At 53.9% G+C, this 13,963-nt stretch overlaps 6 protein-coding genes across 6 annotated transcripts; 2 read left to right on the forward strand and 4 right to left on the reverse strand.

The window, feature by feature from the left end:
• Window positions 1-312: 312 nt before the first annotated feature.
• On the forward strand, window positions 313-1,834 carry PFLUO_LOCUS8928 (mitochondrial import inner membrane translocase subunit tim54; the record flags this gene model as incomplete). The annotated part of the gene is made up of 2 exons (XM_073786706.1): window positions 313-397; window positions 462-1,834. The coding sequence occupies 2 exons, from the start codon at window positions 313-315 to the stop codon at window positions 1,832-1,834; spliced, it is 1,458 nt and encodes a 485-aa protein (XP_073642935.1).
• Window positions 1,835-2,376: 542 nt separating this feature from the next.
• PFLUO_LOCUS8929 (uncharacterized protein) lies at window positions 2,377-5,001 on the reverse strand (the record flags this gene model as incomplete). The annotated part of the gene is made up of 3 exons (XM_073786707.1): window positions 2,377-2,831; window positions 2,884-4,854; window positions 4,920-5,001. 3 exons carry the CDS (start codon window positions 4,999-5,001, stop codon window positions 2,377-2,379), a joined length of 2,508 nt encoding a protein of 835 aa, XP_073642936.1.
• A 535-nt stretch (window positions 5,002-5,536) lies between these two features.
• On the reverse strand, window positions 5,537-6,520 carry PFLUO_LOCUS8930 (uncharacterized protein; the record flags this gene model as incomplete). Its single annotated transcript, XM_073786708.1, has 1 exon — window positions 5,537-6,520. The coding sequence occupies one exon, from the start codon at window positions 6,518-6,520 to the stop codon at window positions 5,537-5,539; it is 984 nt and encodes a 327-aa protein (XP_073642937.1).
• Window positions 6,521-7,125: 605 nt separating this feature from the next.
• Window positions 7,126-8,295, reverse strand: PFLUO_LOCUS8931 (uncharacterized protein; the record flags this gene model as incomplete). The annotated part of the gene is made up of 5 exons (XM_073786709.1): window positions 7,126-7,466; window positions 7,529-7,675; window positions 7,725-7,826; window positions 7,880-7,942; window positions 8,007-8,295. 5 exons carry the CDS (start codon window positions 8,293-8,295, stop codon window positions 7,126-7,128), a joined length of 942 nt encoding a protein of 313 aa, XP_073642938.1.
• A 616-nt stretch (window positions 8,296-8,911) lies between these two features.
• PFLUO_LOCUS8932 (uncharacterized protein) lies at window positions 8,912-10,182 on the forward strand (the record flags this gene model as incomplete). Its single annotated transcript, XM_073786711.1, has 3 exons — window positions 8,912-9,027; window positions 9,110-9,422; window positions 9,505-10,182. 3 exons carry the CDS (start codon window positions 8,912-8,914, stop codon window positions 10,180-10,182), a joined length of 1,107 nt encoding a protein of 368 aa, XP_073642939.1.
• Window positions 10,183-11,004: 822 nt separating this feature from the next.
• PFLUO_LOCUS8933 (uncharacterized protein) lies at window positions 11,005-13,925 on the reverse strand (the record flags this gene model as incomplete). The annotated part of the gene is made up of 6 exons (XM_073786712.1): window positions 11,005-11,748; window positions 11,809-12,060; window positions 12,116-12,607; window positions 12,670-13,189; window positions 13,244-13,547; window positions 13,613-13,925. 6 exons carry the CDS (start codon window positions 13,923-13,925, stop codon window positions 11,005-11,007), a joined length of 2,625 nt encoding a protein of 874 aa, XP_073642940.1.
• Window positions 13,926-13,963: the final 38 nt, after the last annotated feature.

Consider the following 13,963-nt stretch of genomic DNA (forward strand, 5'->3'; position numbering starts at 1 on the left):
TTGTTCTCTGTAGTCACTTTATTTACCATGTCTGGCACGCACCACTCAGTTATACGATGAAGCTATCAATCAAGACCACACAATAGTAGACTATCACAGATACCTAAACCTGCACAGATTTTATCTCTCATATCATACTGAATCAAAAATAAATATCAACTTCTGCTGGTGCATCCATCCATCCATGATCATAATCCTTTTCTGTTGCTTGATATCACATGACCTGCGGATCAATTTGCTCCCGTTGGCTTCCTGAACTTTTTCCCTTCCAGCTGCTCGGCACAAGTACACTCACCAGCTCAAACACCCAGGATGGCAGAATCCTCCAGTTCTGCAGCTGGCCCCAGCCAGCCAGCAGCACCCCCAAAGCCGGGCAATCCAGCTTTCAGGATGATGGGTACGTTGCGAACCAAATATCACTAAAAAAAAGAAAAACCGCTAATCGAGATGAATCTCTACAGGAATGCCCAATTTCCGCTTCCGCCTCCCCTCCCGCAATTGGATGATCTTCTTCACTATCACGGGCTCCTTCGCAGGCACCCTGATGTACGACCGTCGGGAGAAGCGCCGTGCGCAGCAGAAATGGTGCGAGCTCGTGGCCCATCTCGCCAAGGAGCCTTTACCCGTTGAGCAGATGCGCCGCAAGCTGACGGTGTACCTGGCTGCACCGCCCGGGGACGGTCTGCGGATCGCGCGGGACCATTTCAAGGAATATGTCAAGCCTGTTCTTGTGGCTGCGGCGTTAGACTATACCGTTGTCGAGGGAAGACGGGAGGGTGATGTGCGAGCTTCGACCGCGAAGAACATCAGGAAGCTGCGGCGCAAGAATGGAGAGTCGAGTTCGGTTGTCGAGGAGGTTGGCGCTGAGCAGGTTGTTGCTGAGACGAGGAAGAACATCGGCATTGAGGATGAGCCGGGTCCCAAGGGAGATCTGGTTATCGGGCGACATACCTGGAAGGAATATGTTCGGGGACTTCATGAGGGCTGGCTAGGCCCGTTGGATCCTCTGCCATCCCCGACAGCCCCAGAAGAGGTCCCGACTCCGGACGCTTATGCGTTGGAGGGCGCAGATGGCACCAGCGCGGACAGTGAACCCCCAACAACCGAGCAAGAAAAGCCAGACACCGAAAAAGAGGAGAAACCCTCAAAGGCCGCCGGTCCCACAGCCGCATACATCTCACCCGCCGACTACTCAACCGCCAGCCTCCCGCCAACCCTCCCCCAGTCCTTCGACAGCTCCATCCCCGTGCCATTCCCCCACATCCTCGGCTTCCTCAACACTCCCAAGCGGATGTACCGCTACCTGACACAACGCTACCTCGCCGAGGACGTCGGCCGCGAAGTAGCCGGGATCGTGCTCGCGACAAGCGCACGCCCCTACCATGACGATGCATCCAACGCAGACTCCAGCTGGAGCGATAGCGCCAGCATCGACCCGACATCTTCTTCCGACAGCAACAATCAAAACAGTAGCACATTCACCGACCTCGCGCCCCGCACAGCCGAGCAGCAAACTACTCTCGAGGCAGCCGAGAAGGAATGGCACAAGTCCGTGCACAAGGAGAGTTCATTCGAACAGTCGGAGCGCGAATGGCTCGACGACGTCGTTCTAGACCCTCGAATTGCCTCGCGCATGCAGCGTGCCGTACTCTCTGTTGATGACGAGGCTCGCTCGCGACGTATCGCGAGCCGTGAGGAGTATATCCTTGGTGAGGAACGGCCTGTTCCTGTGCCCTTCTGGCAGCGCATGTGGATCAAGTACGGGTATGGGGAGGATGAGGAGACGCTTAGACGGAAGCCGATCTGGGGTAAAATTGATGGAGAGGATGTGTAAAAGCATTCGGCCCTTTTGTGACAATATATAGACGGTGTACAGACGGGTTGTTTTCCCCTTTGGCATACTCGGGTGTTCCTCTCTCTCTCTGTCTACCTCTCTACTCGATTGTGTATATTATTTTCTCTGATATTAGAGGCGCTTTTAATTGGAATGTATATGACAGAGTCTCTGCATTGAATCTTGCGTTGATACTATACTGCAGTAGCTACTGAGTGCATTTCTCTACAGCAACAAGATCCAACTGAACCCATAAATACTGGTACATTTCGTGTCTGTTCTTTCTTACTAAGTACTTCCACAGAGACAAAGCCATATAGCCAGATATGATCTTCCCCATCGCTCGTTTTCCACGTAATTTTTCTTTCTTTCTCGCTTGACACCTTTCCTCTACTTCGGTACTCACTCTGCCACCTACTAAACCAACGCCAGCACGGGAAAACCTCCGCCAGACATGCATGGCTGGCTATATATGGTTTGCCGAGCGGCAGGTAATCGTATGCGAATAATGTGGCCAAGCCACATTAAAACCGGAGACTGGTTTATTCCAGCTGGAAGACAGAAGACTCCGGCCACTTCTTGCTCGCCTTCTGCGCATACGCCGCCTTATCGCCGTCCCACTTATCCAGCAGATCCAGTGCAGCAGCTGCTTCATCAATAGAGATGCCCGGCAGGTCGAGGGTAGAGAGCAGGTCTTTCTCGCATTGGCCCTTGGATGCCGGGTTGAGGATCTGGCGGCCGTCCAGAGCGGCTTGCACGTGCGCAGCGCTGCCCTTGTTGGAGGAAAGGAAGGATTCGTTCCATTGCTCGAGCTTCTGGGACTTCGGGAGCAGTTTGTCGAACTCGGCGTTGACGACCTCGGCGACCTGCGAAGGGAGAGGTTCCGAGAGGCTGTCCAGGGCCTTGCGGAAACGCAGAATTTGGAGGTGAAGGGTCGGGTTGGAGGGGTCGATGGCGTGCGCGGCTGAGAGGCATTTCACCGCAAGAAGATGCTTGTCTAGAGACGGTGTGTTAGCTCAGGTCAACCAGGGCTCTCGCTCAGAACTTACTTCTCCGGAGGTGAACCTCGAAACCGAGGCCCTGTGCCTCGATATTCTGGGAGCTCAGCTCTAGCAATGGGGTCAGGAACTTCAGAACATCCTTCAGCGGCTCCTGGGTCTGGACCAGAGTGTTGCCGAGCGGGTCCTGGTCCTCTTTCTTCACCTCGCCGTCAGCACCCTTAGCAGTAGCTGAGGCGGCTTTCCGGGCCTCGCGCTTGTCAGCCTCGATCTTCTCTAGGCGCTGTTGCTCCTTCTTGGCTTTCTTGAGGGCCTTCTTCCGTTCCGATTCATCGCTAGCATCAAGCCCATTGGATCCGCTCGGGATGGGCCCGTGAGCAAGATCCGGCTGGTCGTGGAGGAGCAGATACGCCTTGACGGCAGACACGGCCATCCTTACGTAAAATGGGTGCTCACGCAGACGATCTTCCCAGCGCACCATGTCCACGTAGGCCCGGATCATACCCTTGCGCAGAGAAAAGCTGTGGAAGTCGAACTGGTCTTCTTGCCATGTCTCGAAGATGTTGTAGACCGAGTGGAACCGCTTGAGCGCGAGGCCCAGTTTTTTCTGTCGCAGGAACGCCTCTCCGTCCTCGGTCAGGAACCACACACACTGCATTTCGTGAAGATCGCCCAGCGCGCCCCCGACGGTCTCGTTGCGCGTGAACTTGCTCATGTTGTCCAGTCCCTTGTCGTTTTCGTTGTTGCGGAGCTGGTACTTGGCTGCCTTGGAGTTGATATACCGGTCCCTGTCGTCCAACAGCCTGGCCTTCTCCATTTCCTCTGCTGCCTTCTCTGGATTACCATAGTGTTTCCAGATGCGCGCCTTGGTCATTTGATATTCCACAGCCTTTGGCGAGAGTTCAATGGCCTTGTCGACGTACTCCGTTGCCTTGGGCAGATCGCGACTGAGGTGGTAGTTGTAGTGTTGAGCCAGAAAATAATAGCTTGAGGAAATAAACTCGTTGCTGTCTCCATTCGCTTTTGCGGTCCCATTGGACTGGGGGGCCTTGCCGGAGATATATCCCTCCACCAGCGTCGGCACCACGTCGCGCTTAGTAGGGTTGGCGTAGAGGTGCTTGATGTTTGCGAAGAGCGATGGCACGCCTTTCTTGAGCATGCGCTGCATGTATGTATCGGCTGCCTGCTTGAACTCCTCGCCTTGCAAGAAGTCCAGAGGAATGCGCCGAGCAGCGTCGCCGCGAGGGTACTTCTCTACCCACTCGTCGTAGAGGGCCTTTAATGCCTTGTGGTCGTCCTCCGAGATCCCCTTGGCCTTGATCAGGCCATTGTAATAGATGGAGTTCTCCGCATTCCGTTCCAGAAGAGCAGTGTATGCCGCCTCCGCCTCCGCCTTGCGGTCTAACCGCAGGAGGTAGTCCGCCTTCATCTCCATGACCGCAAGCACATCGGTACACCGGTAGCCGACCTCCTCAAGGTGTTCCAGAGCCTTCTCGAGGTTCCCAGACTCAGCAATAATTGTGTTCTTGTACAGGATCGCCTCGGAGTTCTCCATATCGGCGACCGGCTGCGTGTCCTTGAGGGTGTCCTCGTACGTCGTCAAAACCTTCTGGGCCTCCTCCAGGTCTCCAGCCAGGTGATGCGCAATGGCCAACGCGGTCCAATTCTGGCGGAAGCCCGGGCGAGCCTGCAGCATGGTGCTGCGGCTCTGGATGTATCCCTGGTAGTCGCGCATCTGCATCTGGAGAAGGGCCAGGTCGCGCTGGATGGGCTGGGACTCGGGTTCGAGGCGCAGGGCAAATCGGTAGGCCTTGATGGCCTCCTCGTAGTTCTTCTCGGCGCGGTATAGCAAGCCGTAGACGTGCCAGGTGATATGCGACTTCATGTCGTTGCGCAGGGCCTCCTTGGCCAGGGCGAAGGCCTCCTCCGGCTGGCCCAGATGGCTCATAATCAGGGCCTTCATTGCCTGCGTGTCGCCATGTTTGGGGTTCTTCTTCAGAACCTGCTCGGCCGCTTTTATGCCTGTTTTGCAAAGGACGGGGGTGTGAGTGATCCGGGGCGGGGAGCAGCGGGAGGGAGCGACGTACCTTTCTTGTACTGCTTCATCTCGAAGTTGCGGACCACCTGCCGAAACAGGGACGCATCCTTGGAGTTCAATGGTTGCGGCATGGTGGGCGATGGGCGGGAGGTGAGTTGTGCGAGGAAGAAGACGAGGTTGGCTGTGTGGGGGGGGGAAGAAGGACTTCTGCCGCTTGGCGCCGATAAGATAGGTGGACTCGACTATAGGGACTGTTGTACTACTATGTCCGCAGGAACTCGAGGTGGTGGATACCATCGGAAAAACATTGTAATAAAATGATTGATTGCTTTATCTGAAATAGATATAGTGGAATTGGAGATGTTGAGCCCATCAAGAAGGAAGATTTCCTAGGTGTCTACCAAAGTTAGGGCTACAGTGTATGAGCCACAGGGTATAGATTCAGGCAGTCAAGTCATTCCCATTCATCTAATAATACAATCTGGGAAGAACAATTGAATACAACGAACGAAAAGAAAGAAGACCTTCGTTATCCCAAACCCCAAACAAATCAAACGACAATACACAGGGACTGCCTGAAAATACAAGAACAACAAAAATCCAGAGCCAGTACAAGAACAAGAAAGAGTGAGCAAGTGTAACAGCAAAAATCATCCGATCAGTTCATCACTTCTGCTTCGGCTGCTTATTCTTCGGGCGATTCAAGTAAGTCCGGTTGCCGGCTGCATCGTACGACCATCGGCCATGGTTGTTCGGGTTGGCGACAAACCCTTTGGGGACGCTAGGTTCCAGAAACTGGAGAGTCACCTGCTGTACATTTGTAGGCTTCTGTACAGACATTTGAACAGGCTTCTGAGCGGGCACCTGAGCGGGCACCTGAGCGGGCACCTGAGCGGGCACCTGAGCAGGCATCTGAGCAGGCATCTGAGCAGGCATCTGAACAGGCATCTGAGGGGCCGTCGGAGGTCCTGTCCATGCCCAGCACAAGGGGTAGGGCAGGGGATAATAGGGAGATCCCAGGTTCAACGGTTCAATGTCATGGTCCGGACTCGTATTGACCGGAGCCAGAACAGGGGTTGGAGGAATCGAAGGATTCGGGGACTGGACGGCAGGGTTGCTCATCTGGCGCTTCTTGGGGCGGCGCTCCTCAGGATTCTCGTCGGCCGCCCGTTTTTTGCCCTTTTCATTGTCGTTGCCGTTGCGCACAGCAGTGATGCTGTTGGGAGAAGAGGGGATGGTATTCCCCGAGTGGCAGAGGCTGGGGGGTGTGCTAGGTTTCTTGGCCGGCACAGATCCATTTCCTAAAGTCGAAGCCTGTCCAAAACTCGTGGGTATGCAGGTCGGGAGTTGTTGCACACCATAGTCTCCAAGATCGCCAACCTGAAAAGTGCGCGATCGCGGAAGACCATCTTCATCGAACAAAATCGGATCGATATCGTGCAGAATATTGGAGCCCACAGTTGAAGGTCCACCGTTCTCCCAGGTTTTGGGGTTATAATAGTCGAGAAGATGGGCGCCAGACAGAAAAGTGCCATCATCGGCCTCGAGCCAGTTGTCGTTGTCGATGAACTTGTCGAAGTCCTCCAAATATGCCGACTCGAACGATCCCATCTCGGCAGGAGAAGTGAGGTTCATGCTGAGGGTATCCATGACGGTTGGATGCATATTTGAATCGTTGAGGAGCATGAATGTCGTGGAAATGATGGAAAAGAAGGTATATACCAGAAAGAGTGATAATTAATCCAAATGCGGACGTTTTCCTGGATAGACTTCCTGGAGGGCGAAATGAGAGTTTCGAAAATGAGAATGCACCAGAAAGCAAAGAGCGAGATGAGAGGATATAAAGCGTGGATAAAGTCTGATGATGAGCAGAACGAGGGTGATGAAGGAGAGAAGAGGAAGGGCGAGTGCACTCTGGGGTCGACCCGAATTTACACTGTCGATAAATTGGCTCTCATCACATTATGATGTCGATGTCGGGACTGAATTTGGAGGAAAGTGCAGTTGAATACTGGGGATTTCAACCGTCAACCACGGAAGCACCGACAAACTCCCAACAGACCGACTGACGATTCCCCTGTTCCGACTGGAGAGCCAAAACGGACCAACCGTCTCTTCCTTCCACAGCGGCCTTACCTGGCGTCCACGCAGAAAGAACGACCCAGGATGCAGTAGTACCAGACTTCGTAGCATGCCTGCCGAAACCCAATCCAGGCATTGAGTCAGTCCAAACCCCCCATGAAGCTTGGAACAACTTACAGTAGAGTATGGAACAGTTGTATGGCCCAGTTGCTCGATATCAAGCCATGCCATTTTAGGCAAACCAGATCCGACGGCTGTGCGGGTTCATGGTCTGGCACGCTGTATCGGCAGAGGTAAGGGTCCACTTCATCATCCGCAGAGACTCGAGGGGATTGGAGTTGAACCATGGCAATCCACTCCGCCAGAGAACCGCATTTCTCCTGAATCTCGTCCTCGGCCGTGCTGTCTGACAATACGTTGCCCTGTAATTGTGGCGTGAGAACACGCCGCCGCTCAATGCGGAATGGTGCGCAGTCCAGCCATTGAGGCTGCAACTTGTGGATGGGCTTTTTATCTGCTTAATAGTGTCAGCCGAAACCCTGGGGAAATAAATTCACGCCAGCAGGTATATCGCACCCTTTTTCTGGTTCGGCGTCGATTCTTCTAAATCACAAAAGAGCCAGGCCAGGGACTGATTCAGGACGTTCTTGAATGCCCACACTATCCTTTCAAAGCCCTGCTTGCCATGGAGCATGGAGGGTAACCGCAGGTTCAGCTCCACCACTACTCAAATTAGTTGTAGTCTGTGATACGACGTGTTGTTGGAACATACAGTATCTCTCTTTTCCATGCTTCCTGCCACCGCTGCGACAGGGCTTGCCTGACAGCCCTGTCCGCTCGAAAACCTCTCTACCAAGCTCGATTTGGAGAGTGCCTGGTTTGGATTAGTCGCGATGGTACATTCCATAGAATCAAATGCGCACACACCATTTTTTAACATAAACACGGTGTCTGATCCGGACCGGCCTTCGGAGATCATGAGAATATTTCCTGGACAGAATGTTAGAATCGGTGTTCTGTAGGTGGCCGTCTTTGGCCTGGTATCCACACATACCGGCTTTGATATAGGCGTTGAAGAACTCGTGCTCCAGCAGGGCCGATGGCGCCATAAACACCCGTGCATACTCGGGATTTGCAATGCGGGCATCCAGCGCCGCCTGTACACTCTCATATGCTTCTGCTGGAAGGATGGCCTCCACCGTATGCGCGAAGGAATGGTTTCGAATGGTCGAGAAGGGGGATCTCGTGCTGGGGATCTGCTTGGAATCGACCCAGGCCGGGAGTTGAGCGACAGTGGTGAAGCACTTTTCGCGCCGTGACGCGTCGTCTTCGATATCGAACATGGCGTGCAGGAGGGACGGATGGTCCTGTGTATGCTTGGTGGTGGCCTAGGGAGGAATATTTTTCTTCAATTGACGTGCGATTAAGCTCGGCCGCTTATCAGCGCGATGATCTCAAGATCTCAACCAGACCCTTCGGTCGCGCCAGATCGATGACTAGTTGTGATGCAAGTCAGACCCCAAGTTCACTGTCAAGCCGAGACATCTATTTTGTGGCCTTGGTGAGTGGGCAAGGATTGTGGACGGACAGTGGGTGTAGAGACGAAGTAAGTTGCTCGGATGTGTTTACGCTCTGCTGATGACTGTCAGTATAACACCAACAGGATACAAAGATATGTAAGTCAAGTCCTCTATCTAACTAACTAAATAACACACATCGCAGTTTTATTTCTATGAAAAAAATCCTCATCTCCCAAATACTGTGTTTCTGCCTCAGGCACCTCAAATCTTCTTCTCTCCGCTCTCACCTCCGCCAATTGTCTCTTCTCCAAACTACCACGCCAGCAAGCTCCTAGAGCTCGACTACCTCCATCTCAGGGACCCTTTTCCCAAGAGCATGCTGATGCGCTTGCCCTGCCACCAATTGCCTTAGTAGCGACACCTCCAGCAGAAGACGGTGATGGCGCCCGCCCCGCGCCGCGACCTCCTCCCCAAGGAGCACTTCGCTTTTGCCTTCGGCAAGCTCAAGACCCAGAACTACCATGATCCGGCAGCGCGCGCTCCAGGAAGTCACACGTAAGCCTTTCAAGCTACCTGTCTAACCCCCGCTTTCCCAAATCAAGCTTGCTTGCTTACTGACCGATCGTTCTTCGGATAGCATCCGCACCCTCGCATGGAATCCCACCGGCCAATTAATCGCCGCAGGCTCCGTGGACCGCACCTTGCGGATCTGGAACCCGGAGCGGCCTAATGTGCGCTACTCGACTGACCTGCGCGGCCACACGGCCGGCGTCGAGAAGGTCGTCTTCAATCCCGTGCGAGACGCAGAGCTGGCGAGCTGCTCGACAGATGGGACGGTGCGGTTCTGGGACGTACGCTCTAAGACGTGCGTGAGCCGGCTGGATATCGGCGGCGAACCGTTTACGCTTTCGTGGTCGCCCGATGGGAGTACTATTATCGCCGGGAGGAAGGTGGGTGACTGGCCGTTTTGATTCTTGTCCGACCCAACGACAGAATAACTAGGAACGGACGGCTAACTGTTGACTTCTCCAGGATGATATCCTCGTCCCCATATCCGTCACATCACCCTCCACACCCAACATCCTCTCCAATGGCATCTCCGCCTCTCCCACACCCTCCAAACCCAACGCATCAACCTACACAGCCCTCGAACCGCACCCACAAAACGTTCAAACGAACGCCACGACATTCTCACACAAAATCAGCACCCCCTCCTCCCCGGACCTGCACTTCTTCGCCACAACGGGCGACGGCACGGTCAAGATAATCTCCTACCCATCCTTCAACATACAACACACCCTAAACGCACACACCTCCGCCTGCTCAGCCGTCGCCCTCTCCCCGCTGGGCCGCTACCTCGCCATAGGAGGCAGCGACGCACTGATCTCGCTCTGGGACACGACGGACTGGATCTGTCGGCGGACATTGTCTAGCGAGAACGGCGGCGCGATCCGGAATGTCAGCTGGAGCTTCGATGGACGGTTTATCTGTGGCGCGTGGGATGAGCCTGGGTGCGGTGGGCATGGGCTGGAGATCTTCCATGCTGAGTCTGGGGATAGTGTCTATACTGTTCCCACTTCGGGGAATATCAATGCAGGCATCCCTGCTGTGGCGTGGCATCCGTCGCGCTACTGGTTGGCATATTCGACTACGGGGGATGGGCCGGGGAGTGGGTTGAAGATTGTTGGTGCGGCCGGGGGTGGGCTTTGAACTGATGGATTGGTTGGACTGAGTTATGCGTTCTTCTGAAGTGATTATACAGTGTAATGATAGATGCCAATTGTTTCTAACGGATGATATTTTATCGATGGTTCATCAGGAGAGAGAAGAAGGCAGTTGTTTCATTGCATTTTCATGATTATGTAGATGTAGTAAGTAATTAACCAGCATATCAACAGAGATGCCATCCATTCCTCGCCGCCGGGACGAGAAGGAATGAGCATAAAATCACCAAAAAGGAAAAACACGATTCCAGTCATGTATCATCACCCATCATTTTGCGCCGTGCCAAGAACCTAACCTCACTGCGCCAATTCCGCAGGAGTTGAGTGGAGATATTTTGTTTCTAAACGAGCGCCATTGTTTCCGAATTAGTGTAGTATCGACAGAGTATCATTGCCCGGAACAACAACAGGTCGGGAAATGAAGGAGAAGAGACGGAAAGGGAGGGAGGACGAGAGGAGAATAGAAGGAGAGAACAGAGGGAGAGGGGAATGTCTGCCCGGGATCACTCGGCATCCGAAGATGGGATATGTGACGGGGCTGTAGGGCTGTGGTGACAGCTTCAGGCGTAGACCAATCTCGGCCAGCGGATTCGGTGGGCATCAACTGATTTCTGGACCATCCAGAGCAGAGCTGGTACTTGCAGCCATACGGGAACTCGGTGGCGGGGTCGGTTGTATTCACAATGGTTGTTCGTGTTCAGAGAGACGAGACGGGACGAGCCCCCCAATTTCGGTGCGATTGGTCGACGTCCAGAAAAGACAGCTTTGTTCAACCTTGATTAGGTCATGACCATCCATCTGGCCAGACTCAGGTCGACCGCCAATTTTCCCAACCGGTGGAATGGTCAGGTCCAGTTCCATTGAGGATATTCGCCCACTGGGCCTCGGTCAGAACTGTGCCAAAGTCCAGGTTATTGTCTCCGTCTGCGTCGGGATTCGGGGGAATGTCCCATCCAGAGGGCATGCTAAATGCATGAGCCATCCCCGAGGAACCCATTGAGCTTTCCGTGGTGCCTGGATACATTTGGCCAGCCAACGGATTCAGATTATTGGGAGCCTGGGAAGAAGGCTCAGTGCCTGTCGGCGAGATATGTACGGAGTTCGACGTGTCTGAGGACGTAGTAGTGGGGCCTTGGCTGCCGTAGGTTGAATTCAACTTTTGTTGCTTCTTGCCTGGGGAGTTGTTTTCCGCGCCGTTCATTGAGTAGGAGGTGTTGGAGGACGAGTTCAATGTCGACGGCGTGGGATGGTCGGATGGAGGGTTGTTCTTATCGCTCGAGCCAAAGTCTGGCGAAAGATCAACGTCCATGTCCAAAATCATTCCAGTCGCGAAATCTGGGGCTAGTTGACTGTTCTGAGGGAACAGCCGATTTGGCTCTCGTGTACGTTCCTCCGGAAATGAGGACATGGAATCTTTGTGTCGGCTGGGAAGCGAAGTTGTCATGCCATTCTGTGCAGGATACTGGTTGGCGGTGGGAAAGCTAGGTTGTGTGTGCTGGGATGGGATGAATGTGGCAGGGTAGTGGCTGGAAGCGTCACTACAAAAAGATTGCTAAACGGGAGGAAAGTCAGCTTCCTTTAGTATTTGGACAGAAATCCCCAGCAGGCTTACCATAATTTGCGCAGTTTGTTTGGCGCTGTCCGCGAACGAAGCATTCACGGCTCGGATCCCCGTTCCTTCGAGATCAACATCCAGCTGAACAAGGAAGGACTCGGTCAAAGGATTCTTCGACTTCATTGCGTTGAGTGCACCAATCACAAATTGTAGCGAGGACTGGACCGTCGAATCATCTGGCCGGGATTTGAGATACTGCACGAAAACGCGCGCCGAGATGTATAGACAAAACGACATGAATGGATTCAACTGGCAATTATCAGCGTGAGTTATTTCTTGTGTGCGAGGCGAAAGTAAAACCTACACTCGTCAAGTCCATGTGGCTGATCATCTTCATGGTACTCGAGATCTGATTGGCAGCCACAAGACACCTGCGCTTACTTTCGGTGACAATCTGGTTGGGCATCTTATTCTTCTCGGCCTTGAAGATCGCCGCCTGATGAAGACAGATGGTCGAAGTGTGAATGCTCATGTTGGCAAAAATGACATTGACATCCTCCACACCAGTCGGGAGTCGAAGATGATCGGGCAGGGACAATGCGATATGAAGGAGAATATTATCATGGCTGCGATGGCGCTTCCAAAACTCTCCATTCAGATCATGATCGTTGTCTTGTGGGCTGGGACGATGGATATGGAGGAAGTTCTTCCCAAAGAGAGAGGCCAAGACAACCACGCATCCGAATGGTGACAAAGTGGTGACACCCTCGCCTGCCAGGATATCGGCAAGGCGGAGAGTTCGCTGGGGTTTGCTCTTGATAAAGGACTCCTCCGAGGCAGGCAAGTTTGTGTTGATCTGCCATTTGCTGTCAGCCATCACCCCAAAAAAGAAAAAAACACACCAGACCAAACACTCACGTCTTGCTCATCGATGAGCATGGGCCAGCCGGTACCAATACTCGCATAGCGGTCAATGCAAAAGCCCATCCAGAAGGTTCTTCTGCGTTCTTCGCGATCTGTCCAGTCTCGGGGTGGCAGTATAGTCTGTTTGACATCGAGCATTTCGCCATCCAACCGGTGCAATCCCATCATGAGCGCTAGCCGCGAGGCCTTGCCGACACTCAGCCATGCTCGCGGGAAGTAAATCATGCGGAATTCATATGTGCCGATGAGGATCCACGTTTGACAGTGCCTCATACTGACCACGCTCTCCCCGAAGCCCTTCATCTCATCTAAATCGGCATACTTGCGCGCTCGGTTGTAGAAGTGGACGTGCAGGGAATAATATTTGTCAGTGACAGATGCCGCATGACACCACATAATGTATCGCAGACAGATCGGTGGCCGCATATGCGGTGCGAGGTTTAATGCCGCATAGTATCGAGGCCGGTGGATGATCGGCAGTATCGGGTGAATTTTCTCAAAGTAGATATGGTCCCTGCAAAGACATTAGATCGGCTGTTTCGCGGAGTCTGGAGGTCAGGTCACAAACAATTCGTCAATCACGTCCTGCGTGGGAAGCGGCTCTTCCAGACCCAAGCTGATCAGGTCCCACGAAGGGTCATTGGGTGTGCTCTGTTGTGAACAGGGAAAAAATATCTGGCCCGACTGGGATGTGGGGGCCGCATTCGCGGTGGGCATCGGTCCATCCATTTCCTCTGCCAGTCCCGAGATATCAGGCAAGGACAGTATAGACTCTTCAGTGAGGGTCGCAGAGAATGCATTGTCATGGGACTGCGGCAGGGCTCGCTGGGTGGTGTCGGGATCCTGGCCTTTCAGGAGGGTCTCAACCTGAGCTGTAGAGATGACGGTCAGGATTAGAAATGGCTTGTCTGACAAGCTGTCGCCCGGAATTTCGTACCTAATCGTGCCTCCAGCTGCTTGACATACCCTCGCTTCGGACCGCTCTTTTTGCGCGCTTCGTCGTAGGCGCACTCATGGCCCAGTCGAGAGCAGGTCCCGCAGCTCGGTCGCTTACCATCGCATCGCAGTTTTCTTCTGCGGCAGACGACACAGGCGATGCGCTTGGAGCGGGGGCCGGTGTTGCTCTCGCTGTGGTTGGCGGCGTCCGCGGGGGGGCCGTAATCGGCCATCGACGCGGACTGGGAGAAGTCGGCAGATGAATACTGGGAAGGGTCCAGGGCGAACAGGGAGGAAGGCGTTGGATCTGCCATGGCGGGCAGAAGGGGGCAAAGCAGCGGGCGCTGGCCGC

Source organism: Penicillium psychrofluorescens, assembly GCF_964197705.1.
Source record: "Penicillium psychrofluorescens genome assembly, chromosome: 6".
Taxonomy (NCBI): domain Eukaryota; kingdom Fungi; phylum Ascomycota; class Eurotiomycetes; order Eurotiales; family Aspergillaceae; genus Penicillium; species Penicillium psychrofluorescens.